This window comes from Oncorhynchus mykiss, chromosome 2, assembly GCF_057628025.1.
Source record: "Oncorhynchus mykiss isolate SJ-2025 chromosome 2, ASM5762802v1, whole genome shotgun sequence".
NCBI classification, from domain to species: Eukaryota; Metazoa; Chordata; class Actinopteri; order Salmoniformes; family Salmonidae; genus Oncorhynchus; species Oncorhynchus mykiss.
The window spans coordinates 8,718,565-8,744,299 of record NC_143023.1 but is presented as its reverse complement, the minus strand read 5'-3'; the positions used below and the strand labels follow the sequence as shown (position 1 = coordinate 8,744,299).

The following is a 25,735-nucleotide window of genomic DNA, read 5'->3' as shown; positions in this document are numbered from 1 at the left end:
GAACAAAGACTACGTAGACAGCAACACAAACAGACCTCCTTCAGCTCCGTTTACGTAGACTGTAGACCGCTTCACACACACAGACACTAATTCATGAATTATTTCCCTATGGGACAATAAAGTTCAGTAACGTATTCATTCATCACTGCATGGGGTCATCAGCTGGACATACAGTCCCACTACAGTCCAGCCATCCACAATGTATTCATCTCCTTTAAGTCCCATATTCACTCCACAGCTACCAGGCCGGTCCGGATTATTTTTCAAACATTTTGTGCACAAATTTGTTTACATCCCTGTGAGTGAGCATTCCTCCTTTGCCAAGATAATCCATCCACCTGACAAGTTACTGGCCTTGCCATATTTGTTCAAGCAGATGTCTAATCATTTATTTGAGTTACACAATTATTAATAACACCCCAATGCACTCCTCTTGCAGCTCTCTGTCACATGCTACATGTACAACACTATTGTTAACCATGGAACATGTTTGTGTGCAGTGGTCCCAGCAGACTTGGAAGGGGCACTAGATTCTGAGGAGTTAAAACTGTCCGTTAGGAAGTTAGAAGGTTATAGTTGCTCTAATATTGGACATGCAGCATACAGTCTCTGTATGGCCACTGACAGTAGGATTCAAAGATGGCTGGCTCACTTTTAGCCGAGAGCAAAGTCAACAAGGAACAGTAGGAACACCAGGAGCTGTTAGCGAAGTCGAAGATATCCACGGGCTAATGTCTCTCAGTGGTTTATATGACAGGTCCCATACATCACCAAACCCTCTGTGTGAATGTCAATGAATATTACAGAGGGATACATCCCAAATGGCACCCTATTCCCTATGTAGTGCAGTACTTTAGATCAGGGCCCATAGTGTACTATATAGAGAATAGGGTGCCATTTGGGACATAACTTTAGTCTAGGGCCTTAGTGCAGGATACGAACAGTGACTATTAAATCTTAGTACTGAGACACAATGGGGAGACAGTATGCATCCCAAAAGTCACCCTATTCCCCTACATAGTGCACTACATTTGACCAGAACCAAGTACTACAGTAAGTAGGGTTTAATTTGAGACGCAGTCAGAGTAGCGCAGTAACTTATGCAGCAGCAGCACTGAGCCAAGCTGCCATCATGGATGAAGTGTACTTAAAGACTGAGTGCTCGGTGTAAATCAGTGAAACTGTTGAAAATGGAATGGAGAAAAAACCATGTAGCGAGCGAGATTAAATCACATCTACGGTTAAGACTGCCACAGTATAATATATCACAGCTGAGCTGGGGACACTAGGCCTATTGTCTGTAATGTACCTATTCTAAGGGCTTTACTGTAGACACAGATTATACTATACTCATGTGATGCAATAAGAATGTGCATGACACTAAGTGTGTGTACCAAATGGCACCCTATTCCATACATAGTGCACTACTTTTTTATAACAGAATTATTGGTGAAGAACACAAAATTATACATGTTTACATATTTGGAGCAAAAGTAATGCATTAAATAGGGAACAGGGTGCCACTTGAGGACGCATCCTAAGAATGTTGGACGAAACAGGATTAGAAGAGACAGACAGTGTCTTTGTCTTCCTCATTGTAATGTAACACAGCATTGGGAGTAGTGCCGTTTCCTCGTTGTAATGTAACACAGCATTGGGAGTAGTGCCGTTTCCTCGTTGTAATGTAACACAGCATTGGGAGTAGTGCCGTTTCCTCGTTGTAATGTAACAGCATTGGGAGTAGTGTCGTTTCCTCGTTGTAATGTAACAGCATTGGGAGTAGTGCCGTTTCCTCGTTGTAATGTAACAGCATTGGGAGTAGTGTCGTTTCCTCGTTGTAATGTAACAGCATTGGGAGTAGTGCCGTTTCCTCATTGTAATGTAACAGCATTGGGAGTAGTGCCGTTTCCTCATTGTAATGTAACAGCATTGGGAGTAGTGCCGTTTCCTCGTTGTAATGTAACAGCATTGGGAGTAGTGCCGTTTCCTCGTTGTAATGTAACAGCATTGGGAGTAGTGCCGTTTCCTCGTTGTAATGTAACAGCATTGGGAGTAGTGTAGTTTCCTCGTTGTAATGTAACACAGCATTGGGAGTAGTGTCGTTTCCTCATTGTAATGTAACAGCATTGGGAGTAGTGTCGTTTCCTCGTTGTAATGTAACACAGCATTGGGAGTAGTGCCGTTTCCTCATTGTAATGTAACACAGCATTGGGAGTAGTGTCGTTTCCTCGTTGTAATGTAACAGCATTGGGAGTAGTGCCGTTTCCTCATTGTAATGTAACAGCATTGGGAGTAGTGTTGTTTCCTCATTGTAATGTAACACAGCATTGGGAGTAGTGTTGTTTCCTCATTGTAATGTAACACAGCATTGGGAGTAGTGTTGTTTCCTCATTGTAATGTAACACAGCATTGGGAGTAGTGCCGTTTCCTCATTGTAATGTAACACAGCATTGGGAGTAGTGCCGTTTCCTCGTTGTAATGTAACACAGCATTGGGAGTAGTGCCGTTTCCTCGTTGTAATGTAACAGCATTGGGAGTAGTGCCGTTTCCTCGTTGTAATGTAACAGCATTGGGAGTAGTGCCGTTTCCTCGTTGTAATGTAACACAGCATTGGGAGTAGTGCCGTTTCCTCGTTGTAATGTAACAGCATTGGGAGTAGTGTCGTTTCCTCGTTGTAATGTAACAGCATTGGGAGTAGTGCCGTTTCCTCATTGTAATGTAACAGCATTGGGAGTAGTGCCGTTTCCTCGTTGTAATGTAACAGCATTGGGAGTAGTGTCGTTTCCTCGTTGTAATGTAACAGCATTGGGAGTAGTGCCGTTTCCTCGTTGTAATGTAACACAGCATTGGGAGTAGTGTCGTTTCCTCGTTGTAATGTAACACAGCATTGGGAGTAGTGTCGTTTCCTCGTTGTAATGTAACACAGCATTGGGAGTAGTGCCGTTTCCTCGTTGTAATGTAACAGCATTGGGAGTAGTGTCGTTTCCTCATTGTAATGTAACAGCATTGGGAGTAGTGCCGTTTCCTCGTTGTAATGTAACAGCATTGGGAGTAGTGTCGTTTCCTCATTGTAATGTAACAGCATTGGGAGTAGTGTCGTTTCCTCGTTGTAATGTAACAGCATTGGGAGTAGTGCCGTTTCCTCATTGTAATGTAACAGCATTGGGAGTAGTGTCGTTTCCTCGTTGTAATGTAACAGCATTGGGAGTAGTGCCGTTTCCTCATTGTAATGTAACAGCATTGGGAGTAGTGTTGTTTCCTCATTGTAATGTAACAGCATTGGGAGTAGTGTAGTTTTCTCGTTGTAATGTAACACAGCATTGGGAGTAGTGTCGTTTCCTCGTTGTAATGTAACAGCATTGGGAGTAGTGTCGTTTCCTCGTTGTAATGTAACACAGCATTGGGAGTAGTGTCGTTTCCTCGTTGTAATGTAACAGCATTGGGAGTAGTGTCGTTTCCTCATTGTAATGTAACAGCATTGGGAGTAGTGTCGTTTCCTCATTGTAATGTAACAGCATTGGGAGTAGTGTCGTTTCCTCGTTGTAATGTAACAGCATTGGGAGTAGTGCCGTTTCCTCATTGTAATGTAACAGCATTGGGAGTAGTGCCGTTTCCTCGTTGTAATGTAACAGCATTGGGAGTAGTGTCGTTTCCGCATTGTAATGTAACAGCATTGGGAGTAGTGCCGTTTCCTCATTGTAATGTAACAGCATTGGGAGTAGTGTCGTTTCCTCATTGTAATGTAACACAGCATTGGGAGTAGTGCCGTTTCCTCGTTGTAATGTAACAGCATTGGGAGTAGTGCCGTTTCCTCATTGTAATGTAACAGCATTGGGAGTAGTGTCGTTTCCTCATTGTAATGTAACAGCATTGGGAGTAGTGCCGTTTCCTCGTTGTAATGTAACAGCATTGGGAGTAGTGCCGTTTCCTCATTGTAATGTAACAGCATTGGGAGTAGTGTAGTTTCCTCGTTGTAATGTAACAGCATTGGGAGTAGTGCCGTTTCCTCGTTGTAATGTAACAGCATTGGGAGTAGTGTCGTTTCCTCGTTGTAATGTAACAGCATTGGGAGTAGTGCCGTTTCCTCATTGTAATGTAACACAGCATTGGGAGTAGTGTTGTTTCCTCATTGTAATGTAACAGCATTGGGAGTAGTGCCGTTTCCTCGTTGTAATGTAACAGCATTGGGAGTAGTGTCGTTTCCTCGTTGTAATGTAACAGCATTGGGAGTAGTGTCGTTTCCTCGTTGTAATGTAACAGCATTGGGAGTAGTGCCGTTTCCTCGTTGTAATGTAACAGCATTGGGAGTAGTGCCGTTTCCTCGTTGTAATGTAACAGCATTGGGAGTAGTGTCGTTTCCTCGTTGTAATGTAACACAGCATTGGGAGTAGTGCCGTTTCCTCATTGTAATGTAACAGCATTGGGAGTAGTGCCGTTTCCTCGTTGTAATGTAACACAGCATTGGGAGTAGTGTCGTTTCCTCGTTGTAATGTAACACAGCATTGGGAGTAGTGTTGTTTCCTCGTTGTAATGTAACAGCATTGGGAGTAGTGCCGTTTCCTCGTTGTAATGTAACACAGCATTGGGAGTAGTGTCGTTTCCTCGTTGTAATGTAACACAGCATTGGGAGTAGTGTAGTTTCCTCATTGTAATGTAACAGCATTGGGAGTAGTGCCGTTTCCTCGTTGTAATGTAACACAGCATTGGGAGTAGTGTAGTTTCCTCGTTGTAATGTAACAGCATTGGGAGTAGTGCCGTTTCCTCGTTGTAATGTAACAGCATTGGGAGTAGTGCCGTTTCCTCGTTGTAATGTAACACAGCATTGGGAGTAGTGTCGTTTCCTCGTTGTAATGTAACAGCATTGGGAGTAGTGCCGTTTCCTCGTTGTAATGTAACAGCATTGGGAGTAGTGTCGTTTCCTCATTGTAATGTAACAGCATTGGGAGTAGTGTAGTTTCCTCGTTGTAATGTAACAGCATTGGGAGTAGTGCCGTTTCCTCGTTGTAATGTAACAGCATTGGGAGTAGTGCCGTTTCCTCGTTGTAATGTAACACAGCATTGGGAGTAGTGTAGTTTCCTCGTTGTAATGTAACAGCATTGGGAGTAGTGCCGTTTCCTCGTTGTAATGTAACACAGCATTGGGAGTAGTGTAGTTTCCTCATTGTAATGTAACAGCATTGGGAGTAGTGCCGTTTCCTCGTTGTAATGTAACACAGCATTGGGAGTAGTGTCGTTTCCTCGTTGTAATGTAACACAGCATTGGGAGTAGTGCCGTTTCCTCGTTGTAATGTAACAGCATTGGGAGTAGTGTCGTTTCCTCATTGTAATGTAACAGCATTGGGAGTAGTGTCGTTTCCTCGTTGTAATGTAACAGCATTGGGAGTAGTGTAACAGGTTAAGTCTCTGTACCGAATCTTCCCCACAACAGACTTTCCATGCGGGAGGAGGCAGATTCCTGACTGAGTATGTTTGTTTTAGTCAGGACAACTCACAACAACCAGAAAGACCTGGACGTCTTCCACGGACACACACACGCGGGTTGTCTTCCACGGACACACACACGCGGGTTGTCTTCCACGGACACACACACGCGGGTTGTCTTCCACGGACACACACACGCGGGTTGTCTTCCACGGACACACACACGCGGGTTGTCTTCCACGGACACACACACGCGGGTTGTCTTCCACGGACACACACACGCGGGTTGTCTTCCACGGACACACACACGCGGGTTGTCTTCCACGGACACACACGCGGGTTGTCTTCCACGGACACACACGCGGGTTGTCTTCCACGGACACACACGCGGGTTGTCTTCCACGGACACACACGCGGGTTGTCTTCCACGGACACACACGCGGGTTGTCTTCCACGGACACACACGCGGGTTGTCTTCCACGGACACACACGCGGGTTGTCTTCCACGGACACACACGCGGGTTGTCTTCCACGGACACACACGCGGGTTGTCTTCCACGGACACACACGCGGGTTGTCTTCCACGGACACACACGCGGGTTGTCTTCCACGGACACACACGCGGGTTGTCTTCCACGGACACACACGCGGGTTGTCTTCCACGGACACACACGCGGGTTGTCTTCCACGGACACACACGCGGGTTGTCTTCCACGGACACACACGCGGGTTGTCTTCCACGGACACACACGCGGGTTGTCTTCCACGGACACACACACGGGTTGTCTTCCACGGACACACACGGGTTGTCTTCCACGGACACACACGGGTTGTCTTCCACCATTCCATTCCAGATATTATTAAGAGCCGTCCTCCCCTCAGCAGCTTCCACTGGTGAGCTCTAAAAATATCTCTCAGCCAGTGTTAGAAGACTGGAGAGGAGAGAGAAGTAACAGGAAGCTGTGCTGAGTGAGGCATGGCGCGTCCCAAGAAGTCTTACTGTACACACTAACTGTAACAGAGGAGTATTTCTGCTTTAATATCCTTATATGATCACATATAAGAGTCCTTTGTGGTGACATGCAGCAGCCTGGCGGCCATGATGACTAGGCTTCTGGCGTTCCACATTCCTGGTGGACAACCAAGACTTTACAGTGGATAAACAGTACTTCAGACACTTACAGTAAGACTTCCATATGGGCGGTTGGTAATCCTCAGGATCTGAAACGACAACACAGGAGGCGGGTTAGTGGTCAGAGAGAGAAAGACAGACTCCCATATCTATTGGGGGAAATACTACAGTATCCAATCACAGCAGCAAGATGTGACCTGTTGCCACAAGAAAAAAAGGCAACCAGTGAAGAACAAACACCATTGTAAATATAACCTATATTTATGATTTATTTATTTTCCCTTTCGTACTTTAACTATTTGCACATCATTACAATACACACACACAATTTTAAATGTTTTTATTATTTTGGAAATTCTGTAAGTGTAATGTTTACTGTTACTTTAAAAAAAATATATTATCCATTTCACTTGCTTTGGCAAACATATGTTTCCCATGCCAATAAAGCCCTTAAATTGGACAGACAGAGAAACAGACAGAGACCGTTCAGAACTAGACAGAAGGGGTGTAAAGGGGTTAGACAACGGGCATATTCTTTTATTCTTTCTTGGGTGAATTGTCCGTCTCTCTGCGTCCCAGTTACATTCTCTCTGAATGGATTATGAACTCATCATCACCATGGTTATTTCAGGGTTGTTTACGTCTCAGTCTAGTTACTCTGCTAGACCAGCATAATTATACACAGGGTTTATTCACACTGTGAAGCCTCTTGAGATACTCATTGCTCAGTGAGTGAATATAGTTGCCACACAACAGATCTATAGCACCTGGTTCAGCCCAGGGATATGTCCCTTCTTCACAGATAGATCCATCTTTATAAAAACACCTTTAAAAGCTAGCATTATGCCATGATGAGGATACACAGTATTCATTACACAAGAAGGACAAAGCAAATTAGAAAATGTGGAAATGCAATTTCCAGCCCAATACCCATGGGATCTACTGTAACCTGAGGGGAAATGTGCTACTTTAATTGCATGGACGGTTGAGGTTTGTGTTTATTGAAGGAAAATGTAACCACAATGTCTTACTCCTTGTACTCTGTCATCATGCCCACCTTATTCCCTTGGTAACTCATAAGTTGGTACAACTTCCTCCTGCATAATATACTACCTACTATATGCACCAGAAGTACCTTGACATATGCTTGTATACTGTAACAGTACATGACTATCTAATTCATTAGTATGGCTATACTATGGATCTTAGGCTGGCAAGGCTGTGCATGCCAACTATCCCAGAAACGTAGAAACCTACTGAAGGCTTAAGTCCTCTGCTACCTCACAGACACTTAGTCAGGAATCATTGTGTAAATGTAGCTAGTAATACTGCAGCAGGTGGAATGATGGAATGTGTCCTTAATGCATCACATCTATCTACTGTTCCCGGCGGAAGGATCTCACCGACAGCTGGAGTAACTGCATGTGTGAACAATGAATCACATTTAAAAAAAGGTAAAAGACAGAGTTAATTTAAAAAGACCCAGGGACAATATGCCAACCCACTATTCCCCCCCCAGGGGACAGGCTGCATGCTAACTACCCTATTGCAGCCACAGGCCCACCTGTAAGAGTCAAGAAGAGCCACGTGTGTGCATGGAGGGGTGTGTCATTGTGCCCTCTCAGTAGTGCACTATATTTATAGTCAACAACTCACTGGCAGACCAAACCTGCCTACTGTCATTGTCTGGAACCAACCAGACAATGACAGTCACAGTAAGTTTAGTCTGAGTGAGTGACTGGTCCACTGGATCACCATGTCAACCACACTGAATGTTTTGTTGTCATCATTGGCAGTTTCCATACAGTCACAGAGAGCTTTGAGGTGCATATTCAGTGTTGGATCCAAGTGGCACCCTGTTCCCATGAAGTTAGGGTTATGGTTGAACCAGGATGTGGTCATGAAGCTAGGGTTAGGGTTGAACCAGGATGTGGTCATGAAGCTAGGGTTATGGTTGAACCAGGATGTGGTCATGAAGCTAGGGTTATGGTTGAACCAGGATGTGGTCATGAAGCTAGGGTTATGGTTGAACCAGGATGTGGTCATGAAGCTAGGGTTAGGGTTGAACCAGGATGTGGTCATGAAGCTAGGGTTATGGTTGAACCAGGATGTGGTCATGAAGCTAGGGTTATGGTTGAACCATGATGTGGTCATGAAGCTAGGGTTAGGGTTGAACCAGGATGTGGTCATGAAGCTAGGGTTAGGGTTGAACCAGGATGTGGTCATGAAGCTAGGGTTATGGTTAAACCAGGATGTGGTCATGAAGCTAGGGTTATGGTTAAACCAGGATGTGGTCATGAAGTTAGGGTTGAACCAGGATGTGGTCATGAAGCTAGGGTTAGGGTTGAACCAGGATGTGGTCATGAAGCTAGGGTTAGGGTTGAACCAGGATGTGGTCATGAAGCTAGGGTTAGGGTTGAACCATGATGTGGTCATGAAGCTAGGGTTAGGGTTGAACCAGGATGTGGTCATGAAGCTAGGGTTAGGGTTGAACCAGGATGTGGTCATGAAGCTAGGGTTAGGGTTGAACCAGGATGTGGTCATGAAGCTAGGGTTAGGGTTGAACCAGGATGTGGTCATGAAGCTAGGGTTAGGGTTGAACCAGGATGTGGTCATGAAGCTAGGGTTAGGGTTGAACCAGGATGTGGTCATGAAGCTAGGGTTAGGGTTGAACAAGGATGTGGTCATGAAGCTAGAGTTAGGGTTGAACCAGGATGTGGTCATGAAGCTAGGGTTAGGGTTGAACCAGGATGTGGTCATGAAGCTAGGGTTAGGGTTGAACCAGGATGTGGTCATGAAGCTAGGGTTATGGTTGAACCAGGATGTGGTCATGAAGCTAGGGTTAGGGTTGAACCATGATGTGGTCATGAAGCTAGGGTTAGGGTTGAACCAGGATGTGGTCATGAAGCTAGGGTTATGGTTGAACCAGGATGTGGTCATGAAGCTAGGGTTAGGGTTGAACCAGGATGTGGTCATGAAGCTAGGGTTCTGGTTGAACCAGGATGTGGTCATGAAGCTAGGGTTGGGTATAGGGAGCCATTTGGAAAGCAGACATACTGTACTCTGTCTACCGTCATACATCTGACTGATAAAACCAAATGCCTTTGTTCAAAAGATCTAGCAACCAATTCACTACACTTCCCTTATGGGCCCAGGTATAAAGTAGCACACTAGGGAGGGAATAGGGAGCCATTAGGGAAGTAACCATACTGGATATACTGGATGTGTCACAAAGCCTTTGTTCAATAGATCTAGAAACAGCACTCAGGAGAGAGACTTTTTATGGACAAACTTTCCCAACTCAAAACACGGCTTGATTCCTAGAAAATTGAGAGGGGGGGGGGGGTCATTGTGCCTCTGCTCTGGTGAACAATCAAAATGAAATGATTCTACTGCGGATCATTTGGAGAATGTTCTCTTTTTAATAACTGGTTATTCTGGAAGGGTATTGTCTGGGGGTGTGAGGTCCTTCAGGGCAGGCCCAGAGCTGACACATTCTACTCTGAAGGAGTTTAAGGTCCTATTAAATGGATGGCATAAGGGCTATGCCACATTTGGCAAAGCTCAAGATATAAGGACTTGTTATAACACGCTTAAATAACATGACATGATTGGTGGAGTGTGCTATATGCGTAGGCCTAAGAAAGGGTTTGGGAAAGCTGAAGATATACTGGTTTGAGACTGAATTTCAAATAGGGAAAGTTGAACTGCTGCAGCCTGTGTGTTGTGGAGGAAGAATAGTGAGAATTCCCAGAACAATCTGAGATGCCCAAAATATTTTCTGCTCACGTGGAATCTACATTTTGTTCAATCTTGCTTGAGCACAAGTCCTCTCAGGGGAGAACGTCTTTGCTAAGCTTGATCTTTATTCATCTCTTATTCTCTTTGCTTCCAAAACAAACACCCTGAGAACACACACACACACACAGTAGCTGGAGGGTAAGGGTTGTCCCCTCAGGAGACTCAGGATATTAATTGTGCTGCCCTCTGTTACTCACCAGTCATTGGAAGAATTTGATAAAATAATTACAGTGGTGTGTGTGTGTGTGTGTGTGTGTGTTCTCAGGGTGTTTGTTTTGGAAGCAAAGAGAATAAGAGATGAATAAAGATCAAGCTTAGCAAAGACGTTCTCCCCTGAGAGGACTTGTGCTCAAGCAAGATTGAACAAAATGTAGATTCCACGTGAGCAGAAAATATTTTGGGCATCTCAGATTGTTCTGGGAATTCTCACATGGAAACTTAATTGGGAGGAAGGATGTTTAACATGCTTTTACATTGGTATCCTCTCACTTTGGTGTGGAATCACCCTGGAACACGCCTATTCACAGAAAGAGACCCCACACTCCTTTCACCATCATCACTATCCATATGGACAGCTAGGCCCAACCAAACATATGGCCACACACACAGGGATGTAGCACAGCCCCTGTGGGGAGACCATCTGTGCATCAAACTGTTCTAAAACAAGCATATCCAGACAGCAAGTAAGTGTGTGTGTGTGTGTGTGTGTGCACAGGTATGCACAATATGCTATGCATAATAAATAACAGTTTGGTGGGTTATAAAACCCTTTGGACTGCATACCCATTGTGCTGGTTAGGTTAGCACCAGGCCAGGCTCCATCAGTTAGGGAGGAAACACAGTGTGCTGGTTAGGTTAGCACCAGGCCAGGCTCCATCAGTTAGGGAGGAAACACAGTGTGCTGGTTAGGTTAACACCAGGCCAGGCTCCATCAGTTAGGGAGGAAACACAGTGTGCTGGTTAGGTTAGCACCAGGCCAGGCTCCATCAGTTAGGGAGGAAACACAGTGTGCTGGTTAGGTTAACACCAGGCCAGGCTCCATCAGTTAGGGAGGAAACACAGTGTGCTGGTTAGGTTAGCACCAGGCCAGGCTCCATCAGTTAGGGGGGAAACAGTGTACTGGTTAGGTTAGCACCAGGCCAGGCTCCATCAGTTAGGGAGGAAACACAGTGTGCTGGTTAGGTTAGCACCAGGCCAGGCTCCATCAGTTAGGGGGGAAACACAGTGTGCTGGTTAGGTTAGCACCAGGTCAGGCTCCATCAGTTAGGGAGGAAACACATTGTGCTGGTTAGGTTAACACCAGGCCAGGCTCCATCAGTTAGGGAGGAAACACAGTGTGCTGGTTAGGTTAGCACCAGGCCAGGCTCCATCAGTTAGGGAGGAAACACAGTGTGCTGGTTAGGTTAACACCAGGCCAGGCTCCATCAGTTAGGGAGGAAACACAGTGTGCTGGTTAGCACCAGGCCAGGCTCCATCAGTTAGGGGGGAAACACAGTGTGCTGGTTAGGTTAGCACCAGGCCAGGCTCCATCAGTTAGGGAGGAAACACAGTGTGCTGGTTAGGTTAACACCAGGCCAGGCTCCATCAGTTAGGGAGGAAACACAGTGTGCTGGTTAGGTTAGCACCAGTCCAGGCTCCATCAGTTAGGGAGGAAACACAGTGTGCTGGTTAGCACCAGGCAAGGCTCCATCAGTTAGGGAGGAAACACAGTGTGCTGGTTAGCACCAGGCCAGGCTCCATCAGTTAGGGAGGAAACACAGTGTGCTGGTTAGGTTAACACCAGGCCAGGCTCTATCAGTTAGGGAGGAAACACAGTGTGCTGGTTAGGTTAGCACCAGTCCAGGCTCCATCAGTTAGGGAGGAAACACAGTGTGCTGGTTAGCACCAGGCCAGGCTCCATCAGTTAGGGAGGAAACACAGTGTGCTGGTTAGCACCAGGCCAGGCTCCATCAGTTAGGGAGGAAGCACAGTGTGCTGGTTAGCACCAGGCCAGGCTCCATCAGTTAGGGAGGAAACACAGTGTGTTGGTTAGCACCAGGCCAGGCTCCATCAGTTAGGGAGGAAACACATTGTGCTGGTTAGGTTAGCACCAGGCCAGGCTCCATCAGTTAGGGGAGAAACAGAGTGTGCTGGTTAGCACCAGGCCAGGCTCAATCAGTTAGGGAGGAAGCACAGTGTGCTGGTTAGCACCAGGCCAGGCTCCATCAGTTAGGGAGGAAACACATTGTGCTGGTTAGGTTAGCACCAGGCCAGGCTCCATCAGTTAGGGGAGAAACACAGTGTGCTGGTTAGCACCAGGCCAGGCTCCATCAGTTAGGGAGGGAGGAAACACAGTGTGCTGATTAGCACCAGGCCAGGCTCCATCGGTTAGGGAGGAAATACAGTGTGCTGGTTAGGTTAGCACCAGGCCAGGCTCCATCAGTTAGGGAGGAAACACAGTGTGCTGGTTAGGTTAGCACCAGGCCAGGCTCCATCAGTTAGGGAGGAAACACAGTGTGCTGGTTAGGTTAGCACCAGGCCAGGCTCCATCAGTTAGGGAGGAAACACAGTGTGCTGGTTAGGTTAACACCAGGCCAGGCTCCATCATTTAGGGAGGAAACACATTGTGCTGGTTAGGTTAGCACCAGGCCAGGCTCCATCAGTTAGGGGAGAAACAGAGTGTGCTGGTTAGCACCAGGCCAGGCTCAATCAGTTAGGGAGGAAACACAGTGTGCTGGTTAGCACCAGGCCAGGCTCCATCAGTTAGGGAGGAAACACAGTGTGCTGGTTAGCACCAGGCCAGGCTCCATCAGTTAGGGAGGAAACACAGTGTGCTGGTTAGGTTAGCACCAGGCCAGGCTCCATCAGTTAGGGAGGAAACACAGTGTGCTGGTTAGGTTAGCACCAGGCCAGGCTCCATCAGTTAGGGAGGAAACACAGTGTGCTGGTTAGCACCAGGCCAGGCTCCATCAGTTAGGGGAGAAACAGAGTGTGCTGGTTAGCACCAGGCCAGGCTCCATCAGTTAGGGAGGAAACACAGTGTGCTGGTTAGCACCAGGCCAGGCTCCATCAGTTAGGGAGGAAACACAGTGTGCTGGTTAGGTTAGCACCAGGCCAGGCTCCATCAGTTAGGGAGGAAACAGTGTACTGGTTAGGTTAGCACCAGGCCAGGCTCCATCAGTTAGGGGGGAAACATTGTGCTGGTTAACACCAGGCCAGGCTCCATCAGTTAGGGAGGAAACACAGTGTGCTGGTTAGGTTAGCACCAGGCCAGGCTCCATCAGTTAGGGAGGAAACACAGTGTGCTGGTTAGCACCAGGCCAGGCTCCATCAGTTAGGGAGGAAATACAGTGTGCTGGTTAGGTTAACACCAGGCCAGGCTCCATCAGTTAGGGGGGAAACAGTGTACTGGTTAGGTTAAGACCAGGCCAGGCTCCATCAGTTAGGGAGGAAACACAGTGTGCTGGTTAGGTTAGCACCAGGCCAGGCTCCATCCGTTAGGGAGGAAACACAGTGTGCTGGTTAGGTTAGCACCAGGCCAGGCTCCATCAGTTAGGGAGGAAACACAGTGTGCTGGTTAGGTTAGCACCAGGCCAGGCTCCATCAGTTAGGGGGGAAACACAGTGTGCTGGTTAGGTTAACACCAGGCCAGGCTCCATCAGTTAGGGAGGAAACACAGTGTGCTGGTTAGGTTAACACCAGGCCAGGCTCCATCAGTTAGGGAGGAAACAGTGTGCTGGTTAGGTTAACACCAGGCCAGGCTCTATCAGTTAGGGAGGAAACACAGTGTGCTGGTTAGGTTAGCACCAGTCCAGGCTCCATCAGTTAGGGAGGAAACACAGTGTGCTGGTTAGCACCAGGCCAGGCTCCATCAGTTAGGGAGGAAGCACAGTGTGCTGGTTAGCACCAGGCCAGGCTCCATCAGTTAGGGAGGAAACACAGTGTGTTGGTTAGCACCAGGCCAGGCTCCATCAGTTAGGGAGGAAACACATTGTGCTGGTTAGGTTAGCACCAGGCCAGGCTCCATCAGTTAGGGGAGAAACACAGTGTGTTGGTTAGCACCAGGCCAGGCTCCATCAGTTAGGGAGGAAACACAGTGTGTTGGTTAGCACCAGGCCAGGCTCCATCAGTTAGGGAGGAAACACATTGTGCTGGTTAGGTTAGCACCAGGCCAGGCTCCATCAGTTAGGGGAGAAACAGAGTGTGCTGGTTAGCACCAGGCCAGGCTCAATCAGTTAGGGAGGAAGCACAGTGTGCTGGTTAGCACCAGGCCAGGCTCCATCAGTTAGGGAGGAAACACAGTGTGCTGGTTAGCACCAGGCCAGGCTCCATCAGTTAGGGAGGAAACACATTGTGCTGGTTAGGTTAGCGCCAGGCCAGGCTCCATCAGTTAGGGGAGAAACACAGTGTGCTGGTTAGCACCAGGCCAGGCTCCATCAGTTAGGGAGGGAGGAAACACAGTGTGCTGATTAGCACCAGGCCAGGCTCCATCAGTTAGGGAGGAAATACAGTGTGCTGGTTAGGTTAGCACCAGGCCAGGCTCCATCAGTTAGGGAGGAAACACAGTGTGCTGGTTAGGTTAGCACCAGGCCAGGCTCCATCAGTTAGGGAGGAAACACAGTGTGCTGGTTAGGTTAGCACCAGGCCAGGCTCCATCAGTTAGGGAGGAAACACAGTGTGCTGGTTAGGTTAACACCAGGCCAGGCTCCATCAGTTAGGGAGGAAACACATTGTGCTGGTTAGGTTAGCACCAGGCCAGGCTCCATCAGTTAGGGGAGAAACAGAGTGTGCTGGTTAGCACCAGGCCAGGCTCAATCAGTTAGGGAGGAAACACAGTGTGCTGGTTAGCACCAGGCCAGGCTCCATCAGTTAGGGAGGAAACACAGTGTGCTGGTTAGCACCAGGCCAGGCTCCATCAGTTAGGGAGGAAACACAGTGTGCTGGTTAGGTTAGCACCAGGCCAGGCTCCATCAGTTAGGGAGGAAACACAGTGTGCTGGTTAGGTTAGCACCAGGCCAGGCTCCATCAGTTAGGGAGGAAACACAGTGTGCTGGTTAGCACCAGGCCAGGCTCCATCAGTTAGGGGAGAAACAGAGTGTGCTGGTTAGCACCAGGCCAGGCTCCATCAGTTAGGGAGGAAACACAGTGTGCTGGTTAGCACCAGGCCAGGCTCCATCAGTTAGGGAGGAAACACAGTGTGCTGGTTAGGTTAGCACCAGGCCAGGCTCCATCAGTTAGGGAGGAAACAGTGTACTGGTTAGGTTAGCACCAGGCCAGGCTCCATCAGTTAGGGGGGAAACATTGTGCTGGTTAACACCAGGCCAGGCTCCATCAGTTAGGGAGGAAACACAGTGTGCTGGTTAGGTTAGCACCAGGCCAGGCTCCATCAGTTAGGGAGGAAACACAGTGTGCTGGTTAGCACCAGGCCAGGCTCCATCAGTTAGGGAGGAAATACAGTGTGCTGGTTAGGTTAACACCAGGCCAGGCTCCATCAGTTAGGGGGGAAACAGTGTACTGGTTAGGTTAAGACCAGGCCAGGCTCCATCAGTTAGGGAGGAAACACAGTGTGCTGGTTAGGTTAGCACCAGGCCAGGCTCCATCAGTTAGGGAGGAAACACAGTGTGCTGGTTAGCACCAGGCCAGGCTCCATCAGTTAGGGAGGAAGCACAGTGTGCTGGTTAGCACCAGGCCAGGCTCCATCAGTTAGGGAGGAAACACAGTGTGTTGGTTAGCACCAGGCCAGGCTCCATCAGTTAGGGAGGAAACACATTGTGCTGGTTAGGTTAGCACCAGGCCAGGCTCCATCAGTTAGGGGAGAAACACAGTGTGTTGGTTAGCACCAGGCCAGGCTCCATCAGTTAGGGAGGAAACACAGTGTGTTGGTTAGCACCAGGCCAGGCTCCATCAGTTAGGGAGGAAACACATTGTGCTGGTTAGGTTAGCACCAGGCCAGGCTCCATCAGTTAGGGGAGAAACAGAGTGTGCTGGTTAGCACCAGGCCAGGCTCAATCAGTTAGGGAGGAAGCACAGTGTGCTGGTTAGCACCAGGCCAGGCTCCATCAGTTAGGGAGGAAACACAGTGTGCTGGTTAGCACCAGGCCAGGCTCCATCAGTTAGGGAGGAAACACATTGTGCTGGTTAGGTTAGCACCAGGCCAGGCTCCATCAGTTAGGGGAGAAACACAGTGTGCTGGTTAGCACCAGGCCAGGCTCCATCAGTTAGGGAGGGAGGAAACACAGTGTGCTGATTAGCACCAGGCCAGGCTCCATCAGTTAGGGAGGAAATACAGTGTGCTGGTTAGGTTAGCACCAGGCCAGGCTCCATCAGTTAGGGAGGAAACACAGTGTGCTGGTTAGGTTAGCACCAGGCCAGGCTCCATCAGTTAGGGAGGAAACACAGTGTGCTGGTTAGGTTAGCACCAGGCCAGGCTCCATCAGTTAGGGAGGAAACACAGTGTGCTGGTTAGGTTAACACCAGGCCAGGCTCCATCAGTTAGGGGAGAAACAGAGTGTGCTGGTTAGCACCAGGCCAGGCTCAATCAGTTAGGGAGGAAACACAGTGTGCTGGTTAGCACCAGGCCAGGCTCCATCAGTTAGGGAGGAAACACAGTGTGCTGGTTAGCACCAGGCCAGGCTCCATCAGTTAGGGAGGAAACACAGTGTGCTGGTTAGGTTAGCACCAGGCCAGGCTCCATCAGTTAGGGAGGAAACACAGTGTGCTGGTTAGGTTAGCACCAGGCCAGGCTCCATCAGTTAGGGAGGAAACACAGTGTGCTGGTTAGCACCAGGCCAGGCTCCATCAGTTAGGGGAGAAACAGAGTGTGCTGGTTAGCACCAGGCCAGGCTCCATCAGTTAGGGAGGAAACACAGTGTGCTGGTTAGCACCAGGCCAGGCTCCATCAGTTAGGGAGGAAACACAGTGTGCTGGTTAGGTTAGCACCAGGCCAGGCTCCATCAGTTAGGGAGGAAACAGTGTACTGGTTAGGTTAGCACCAGGCCAGGCTCCATCAGTTAGGGGGGAAACATTGTGCTGGTTAACACCAGGCCAGGCTCCATCAGTTAGGGAGGAAACACAGTGTGCTGGTTAGGTTAGCACCAGGCCAGGCTCCATCAGTTAGGGAGGAAACACAGTGTGCTGGTTAGCACCAGGCCAGGCTCCATCAGTTAGGGAGGAAATACAGTGTGCTGGTTAGGTTAACACCAGGCCAGGCTCCATCAGTTAGGGGGGAAACAGTGTACTGGTTAGGTTAAGACCAGGCCAGGCTCCATCAGTTAGGGAGGAAACACAGTGTGCTGGTTAGGTTAGCACCAGGCCAGGCTCCATCCGTTAGGGAGGAAACACAGTGTGCTGGTTAGGTTAGCACCAGGCCAGGCTCCATCAGTTAGGGAGGAAACACAGTGTGCTGGTTAGGTTAGCACCAGGCCAGGCTCCATCAGTTAGGGGGGAAACACAGTGTGCTGGTTAGGTTAACACCAGGCCAGGCTCCATCAGTTAGGGAGGAAACACAGTGTGCTGGTTAGGTTAACACCAGGCCAGGCTCCATCAGTTAGGGAGGAAACAGTGTGCTGGTTAGGTTAACACCAGGCCAGGCTCTATCAGTTAGGGAGGAAACACAGTGTGCTGGTTAGGTTAGCACCAGTCCAGGCTCCATCAGTTAGGGAGGAAACACAGTGTGCTGGTTAGCACCAGGCCAGGCTCCATCAGTTAGGGAGGAAGCACAGTGTGCTGGTTAGCACCAAGCCAGGCTCCATCAGTTAGGGAGGAAACACAGTGTGCTGGTTAGCACCAGGCCAGGTTCCATCAGTTAGGGAGGAAACACATTGTGCTGGTTAGATTAGCACCAGGCCAGGCTCCATCAGTTAGGGAGGAAACACAGTGTGCTGGTTAGGTTAACACCAGGCCAGGCTCCATCAGTTAGGGAGGAAACACAGTGTGCTGGTTAGGTTAACACCAGGCCAGGCTCCATCAGTTAGGGGAGAAACACAGTGTGCTGGTTAGCACCAGGCCAGGCTCCATCAGTTAGGGAGGAAACACAGTGTGCTGGTTAGCACCAGGCCAGGCTCCATCAGTTAGGGAGGAAACACAGTGTGCTGGTTAGGTTAGCACCAGGCCAGGCTCCTTCAGTTAGGGAGGAAACACAGTGTGCTGGTTAGGTTAACACCAGGCCAGGCTCCATCAGTTAGGGAGGAAACACAGTGTGCTGGTTAGGTTAACACCAGGCCAGGCTCCATCAGTTAGGGAGGAAACACAGTGTGCTGGTTAGGTTAGCACCAGGCCAGGCTCCATCAGTTAGGGAGGAAACACAGTGTGCTGGTTAGGTTAACACCAGGCCAGGCTCCATCAGTTAGGGAGGAAACACAGTGTGCTGGTTAGGTTAACACCAGGCCAGGCTCCATCAGTTAGGGGGGAAACACAGTGTGCTGGTTAGGTTAGCACCAGGCCAGGCTCCATCAGTTAGGGAGGAAACACAGTGTGCTGGTTAGGTTAACACCAGGCCAGGCTCCATCAGTTAGGGAGGAAACACAGTGTGCTGGTTAGGTTAGCACCAGGCCAGGCTCCATCAGTTAGGGAGGAAACACAGTGTGCTGGTTAGGTTAGCACCAGGCCAGGCTCCATCAGTTAGGGAGGAAACACAGTGTGCTGGTTAGGTTAAGACCAGGCCAGGCTCCATCAGTTAGGGGGGAAACAGTGTACTGGTTAGGTTAGCACCAGGCCAGGCTCCTTCAGTTAGGGAGGAAACACAGTGTGCTGGTTAGGTTAGCACCAGGCCAGGCTCCATCAGTTAGGGGGGAAACACAGTGTGCTGGTTAGGTTAGCACCAGGCCAGGCTCCATTGTTTTGTAATGTGATTCCCTGGCTGCCACCGAGGGAACCAGGGTTTCTAATTAATAATGAAGAGAGAGAAAGACAGCAGACTCATGCTGCATTAAAACAACTCACCATCTCTGTATGGAAACATTAGGCCATTTCTGTTTTCCTACAAACAGACAACTGTTTACTTTGTGTTTGTCACTTCCAGGGTGAGAACCTGCTAAAGTTACTACAATGTGAAAAGAATATAATCCTTATCTTCTGACAGCAGTACAGTCCTGAAGCCGGACTAGTCATGACTAGTAAACAGCTTCCACTCCACATGTGAATGCCTATGTGATGCAGAACAGAGTGGGACAGAAACACCTGCAGGATAATGATGTTAAAGAACAGACGGCTCTCTTCCTTTACAAAACTGTGTCTGCATCACAAATGGCACACTGTTTCCTATATAGTGCACTGGTGGGCCGGGGCACTAGATAGGGAACAGGGTGCCATTTGGGATGCATCCTATGAGACACAAAACCTGCCTCTACTACTATCCAACGGTGTGGTTGCAGGGCTCGGACTGAAGACGAGATACACTCACCCTGTATCCCTCCATTTATTCCCAGCCAGAGTAGGGCAGAGTGTTTGCTGAGAGCTGTGTGACTAACAGAGCACACTACTCAGCTCTCCTGTGCCAGGAATGCGGAGGAGTAGTCTCTCAGATCAGTGCACGGCACAAGCACGGCCACAAATGGGTTTTTTTTTTTATCCAGGGGAAATAAAAATGATTGGTGATATATTTCACAATCTCTTGTATTTTTCCATTGGAATATAATATACAGTGCAAGTCAGTGCCTGGGAAACGGCTTTTCATCAATGGTCTAATCTTCCTCCAAAACTGTATTACCCAGATTTATATTGTTGGTAACCTCCTACAGCGGGATGGATAAACATTGTTGGTAACATCCTACAGCGGGATGTCTTTCTGTCCATCCTGGTAGTTTCATGAAGAATAACTTCAATGTCTTGATTGGCTGGACCGACCTCGCTCATGTACTGTAGTTTCCTCACACAACCGCTGTGTCTCCACCGAGAGAGGACGGTCTAGTCAATTAAGGCTTGCAGACTAGAGACAGCTGAAGACAGAGGCATCACAGCAACATTTGTTTACAGCAGCAGCAGGAAAACAAGGGGATAATATGAAGCAGAACGTGTTGTGTTCACAGATTCATTTCTGAGGTTGCATCCTAAATGGCACCCTATATAGTACACTACTTATGACCAGATCCTTATGGGCCCTGATCAAAAGTAGTGCACTATATAGGGTACAGGGTGTCATTTGTGCTGCAGATGGAGTCATACGCCTCATAGAAAAGATTATTCAAAATGTCTCTGTCAGCCAGAAAGCTCTCCAGGAAGATAATGATAGCCATGTGTGACAGGCCCTCTGTCCCTGGCAGCACAGCACCTCGTAACGTCTGGTAATTATATCGAGAGCCCAACAATAATGACAAGCCTCCGCACCACAGTCAGAAAATACTTTCCCCTTAAAAAAGATGGTCAAGTGGTAATTCCAGTGCTTTTGGCAACGTACTCATGAGATAATGTCTTGTGAAGTATGAAGTCAGCACAGACAGCCTGTATCAGCCTGGAACGGATCCTTGCGTCCCAAATGGCTCCCTATTCCTTATGGCGTGCACTTCATAGGGTACCATTTGGGACACAAACATTGTGTCTTGGCTCCCATGGGCAGCAGAGCCTTCTGGGTAATTTCTGTGGTATGGTGGTGCGGTATGGTTGGGTGGGGGTTTAGAAGACACTAAATAAATACAGGCTATCATATCATATGTTCACTCTGACAACGACGACCCAGCAGCAATAGGATCAAAGGTCAGTGCTACTCCCACCCACTGTACATTCTGGAACTTTTGGTCACATTGTTATCTTCACCTGAGTCAATCATGTAGAGAATAGAAAAAGACTGATGTCACAAATGTTCAGAATATGACCTGGAAAAGTGCCACAGCTGCTCAAACAAACTGAGTGTGAAACAGCAGTCGCTGGCTGTAGCCTCCTCCTGAACACACAGTATAACTGAGTGTGAAACAGCAGTCGCTGGCTGTAGCCTCCTCCTGAACACACAGTATAACTGAGTGTGAAACAGCAGTCGCTGGCTGTAGCCTCCTCCTGAACACACAGTATAACTGAGTGTGAAACAGCAGTCGCTGGCTGTAGCCTCCTCCTGATCACAGTATAACTGAGTGTGAAACAGCAGTCGCTGGCTGTAGCCTCCTCCTGATCACAGTATAACTGAGTGTGAAACAGCAGTCGCTGGCTGTAGCCTCCTCCTGAACACACAGTATAACTGAGTGTGAAACAGCAGTCGCTGGCTGTAGCCTCCTCCTGATCACAGTATAACTGAGTGTGAAACAGCAGTCGCTGGCTGTAGCCTCCTCCTGAACACACAGTATAACTGAGTGTGAAACAGCAGTCGCTGGCTGAAGCCTCCTCCTGAACACACAGTATAACTGAGTGTGAAACAGCAGTCGCTGGCTGAAGCCTCCTCCTGAACACAGTATAACTGAGTATGAAACAGCAGTCGCTAGCTGAAGCCTCCTCCTGAACACACAGTATAGATAAACATGTGTTGCCCATGTTTGTCAGGGTATAAAGTACAAACAACCCTATCACACTGTTGGGTAATGTATGTGAAAGCCACGCCAGTAACCACAGGAAGGGTGTGTGTTATATCTCAGTGGAGAAGTGGTTATTCTAGTAGTGTAATAGCCAGGAGAGGGAGTGTGTGTGTGTTATATCTCAGTGGAGAAGTGGTTATTCTAGTAGTTTAATAGCCAAGGAGAGGGAGAGTGTGTGTGTCGTGTCTGATGTTGCCACCACTATTCTACCCGGAGTCACCCTTAAAATAAAATCCACCACAGTGAAGCATGTGTTGCTTGTCTCACAAACCATCAATGAACATAGGAACAGTCAGCTGTGCAGGGCAAGGCAGTGTTTGTTAAGAAACCCAGAGAATCTTCTATCGGTATCTAAAGACAATCAGAACACAGCATATATGGCATCTTGCCAACTAGTAAGTGACCAACTTCAAAATGTTTTACTGGGAATAAACAAGTATTTTTGAAATGTCACATCAAGCCTGGTCTTTGCATGATGGAAGATTCTTGATTTAGTTAGAGGGACACCATCCCTGGTGACCCTACCAACAGAATATAGCAGTGGCCACAACCGCCAGTCAACAAGGATTATGGGGACAATTGAGAACGTAATTGTAGTTATCCAAAAACATATGTACATCAATGACAACACCAACCCTACAATCTCAGCCTGTACATTGAGAGAGGCGTTCACTTCCTATCCAAGATGATTCCTCACTGAAACCAGACGCAAGGAGGTGTGCGTTAAAATAGAATAAAAACATCCTAATTGCGAACGACAAGACTGGTATGTCACTCCATCAAGCGCTTGAAAGTGGAACGTTTATCATTCTGTTCAGCTGCGGCAGATGTGAAAGAGATCAAGAGATGAGGCATGAAATTAATTATTATCGATGCGAACGTAGACGACTGTCGTCGTGACTTATTGGGTGATGTCTGTCAATTACGCACAGATCGATATTTTTTTAAAGTTACATAATGTGTATCACAAACGAAATTCATGCATGCCAACTATGACACGGTTAACTCTCAAGTCCCTATATTAATTGCATTATGCAATAAATATTGAATAGAGAGAATAACAAGGGTGATAATATTATCATTGATAAGCCTAACAAATAATAAAATGTTAAGGCCGAATAATTTATAGTAAATTGCTTATTATTATTTGTTTCATCAAACAAAATATTTTAATTCAGCGCTCTTACCAGAAGACACTGATGAACCCGACAGGCTTGAGTTGCTGGATGCTGCCATCCCAATCCGCTTCAGGCTCGGTCTGTTCACTCGCGGTCGGTTGAGGTGCGCTCACAGCCCGTTCCCCGTAGTCCGTCCATCTCACTATGTCACGTAGCGTAGGCTACTCTCACTCGCTGATTTGGCACGAACTAACACTGTTTATTTCACGTCCGTTTTCTAAATTGCTCCTCTTGTATGTGTAACGTTCCAGCACGCTTTCACTTCTCTCGGTTCCTTTCCCTGCGCGCCGTATGTTGCCGCATTTACTGTAGCTCCACTCACTGGCAGTGGTGTAAAAATAGTCAGACAGGATCACAGGAACAATATCAACTTTCGATCATCTTGTCTAAACGCACCACTGTACACACAATTAAAGTTTGTCAAATGTATCCACTGGAAGAGCGGCATATGCTTTCGCCATGTTGAATTAAAAACACAGTATCGTTTTCCATGTGGTGGTGCCACTTCTGGGATCGTATAAACACACTACACTGCGACGGAGCCGCCTTCTTAAAGTGGAAGCATTCAGTAGACTGAAAGAGACCTCTGAACTCCAGTCAATCTGAAGCAGATCTGTTCCTCAGAGCTCTGACCTTTGATTTCAATATGATGGTGATGATGGTGACAGAGTGGCTGGGTGCAGGGCAGGCTGCTGCTGGTTCAGTGTCCCCACTCCCCAATGCAAAAATAACAACAAATAACCAGAATAAAATACACATTTGAGGATGTTTAATCAGGAAATTAACATGATGACAACTGTATTCTGCTATATTGCATGTGTCCAACTCCAAACCAAGTCCATTTACACCCTTTAGACCATAGGATATTGATTTCAACAGCCTAAAAATAGGTCCTCTTTGGGCTATATTTTTATAGCACAGGAAGCCCAATTCTGTTGTTTTGTTTGAACAATCAGATCAGCTCTGAAAAAGACATTGATGTGAAAAGATCTGACGTGATTGGTCAAACGATCAATTAGTGGAAAAAATATAACAATTGGTCTGTCAGTCTAAACGCAGCCTCTGTCAACTCACATCAGGGGCGCAGCCAGGGATTTTGGGCCCCATGAAAAGACATCACATTGGGCCCCGCCACCACAGGCCACACCAACCCTGCACAATTTCTGTAACCACACACCTCCAGAAGCATTTCTGTAACCACACACCTCCAGAAGCCAATCGACACACTCAAAGCTTTAAATAACTCTACCTTTGCAGGCTTGCAACTCTCTTGTAGTCCAATATTTACTGTTCGATATTTACTGACAGTGAGCTGTGAAAATATAACACTGTGCAGACATGCATGCAACATTCTGCATACAGTGGAATTCACTATTTGATGCAGGACTGATCCCCTCTATAAGAAATGTGCTAAAGTCCATCTTTTACAGTCTAAATGTCATTTTAATGGTAAAAATCTTGAATGGAAAATTATCTTAACATGAATGAATAACTTCAAATAAATATAACTTGAATATACATCAACCTCTTCAATTAAAATAAATGAACTGTATCATCTATAGAATGATATAACAAACAAAATAATCAAATCAGCAGCATATTATTGAACTAAGTATACATATACCAAGGAGAAAATAAGCAGCTGTAAAAGTGGAAATGGAAAACAAAATGGAAATGGGAATGAAAAGGCCTGATGGTGGCGCCAGAGGAAAGGTCAAGAGGTCACCAAATCAATAGGTTTCTTCCACTTGGGGTCTTGATTGTGCACAACAAATGTTATGGTCAATCCAGCCATTACTATGAGATATATCTTGTTCTCAGTCTGTTCTCAGTCTTGTTCTCAGCCTGTGGACATCATGTGTGTAGTGATCCAATATCCATAGCCATTTAACAGATATCACTGGCCCCTGCTCAGCCTTACTCACCAGGAGCTCAGCCTTACTCACCAGGAGCCCAGCCTTCCTCACCAGGAGCTCAGCCGTACTCACCAGGAGCCCAGCCTTCTTACTAGCAAAGTCCCTGATCAAGTCTTTGAAGTCTAGCTTTCTAACTAACTGACTTTCAACGGACAGCATGGCAAGACTGCACAGCCTGTCCTGGGACATAGTGGACCTCTAATAGTTGATCAGTTTTAGCTTACTGAAAGCTCTCTCGCCACCAGCAACAGCAACAGGCAGTGTGGAAAATATACGTAAAGCAATGCACACTTCTACAAAACTGTTTGCAGCTGCATCTTACTAATTGCATTCAGGAGACCGAGAGGGGACAGGTTAGGAGGGGAGAGTGTCAGCATATACAGTGTTCAGGTGTCAGGAGACCAAGAGGGGACAGGTTAGGAGGGGAGAGTGTCAGCATATACAGTGTTCAGGTGTCAGGAGACCAAGAGGGGACAGGTTAGGAGGGGAGAGTGTCAGCATATACAGTGTTCAGGTGTCAGGAGACCAAGAGGGGACAGGTTAGGAGGGGAGAGTGTCAGCATATACAGTGTTCAGGTGTCAGGAGACCAAGAGGGGAAAGTGTCAGCATATACAGTGTTCAGGAGACCAAGAGGGGACAGGTTAGGATGGGAAAGTAGCAGCATATACAGTGTTCAGGTGTCAGGAGACCAAGAGGGGACAGGTTAGGAGGGGAGAGTGTCAGCATATACAGTGTTCAGGTGTCAGGAGACCAAGAGGGGACAGGTTAGGAGGGGAGAGTGTCAGCATATACAGTGTTCAGGTGTTCAGGAG

At 47.6% G+C, this 25,735-nt stretch overlaps 1 protein-coding gene across 4 annotated transcripts in view; it reads right to left on the bottom strand.

Moving 5' to 3' along the window:
- LOC110506524 (beta-chimaerin) overlaps positions 1–24,872 on the bottom strand; it is a 52,332-nt gene extending 27,460 nt beyond the window's left edge. For 3 of the 4 annotated variants that reach the window (XM_090187398.1, XM_090187411.1, XM_090187406.1), the window contains exons 1-2: positions 23,016–24,872; positions 6,604–6,642 (exon numbers count right to left, since the gene is read on the bottom strand). In XM_090187398.1, coding sequence (XP_090043524.1) covers positions 6,604–6,642; positions 23,016–23,064 — 88 coding nt within the window. In that variant the 5' untranslated portion in view covers positions 23,065–24,872. The remainder of the gene's footprint in view (positions 1–6,603; positions 6,643–23,015) is intronic. The other variant, XM_090187403.1, reaches the window with a different exon arrangement.
- Between the last annotated feature and the right edge of the window lie 863 nt (positions 24,873–25,735).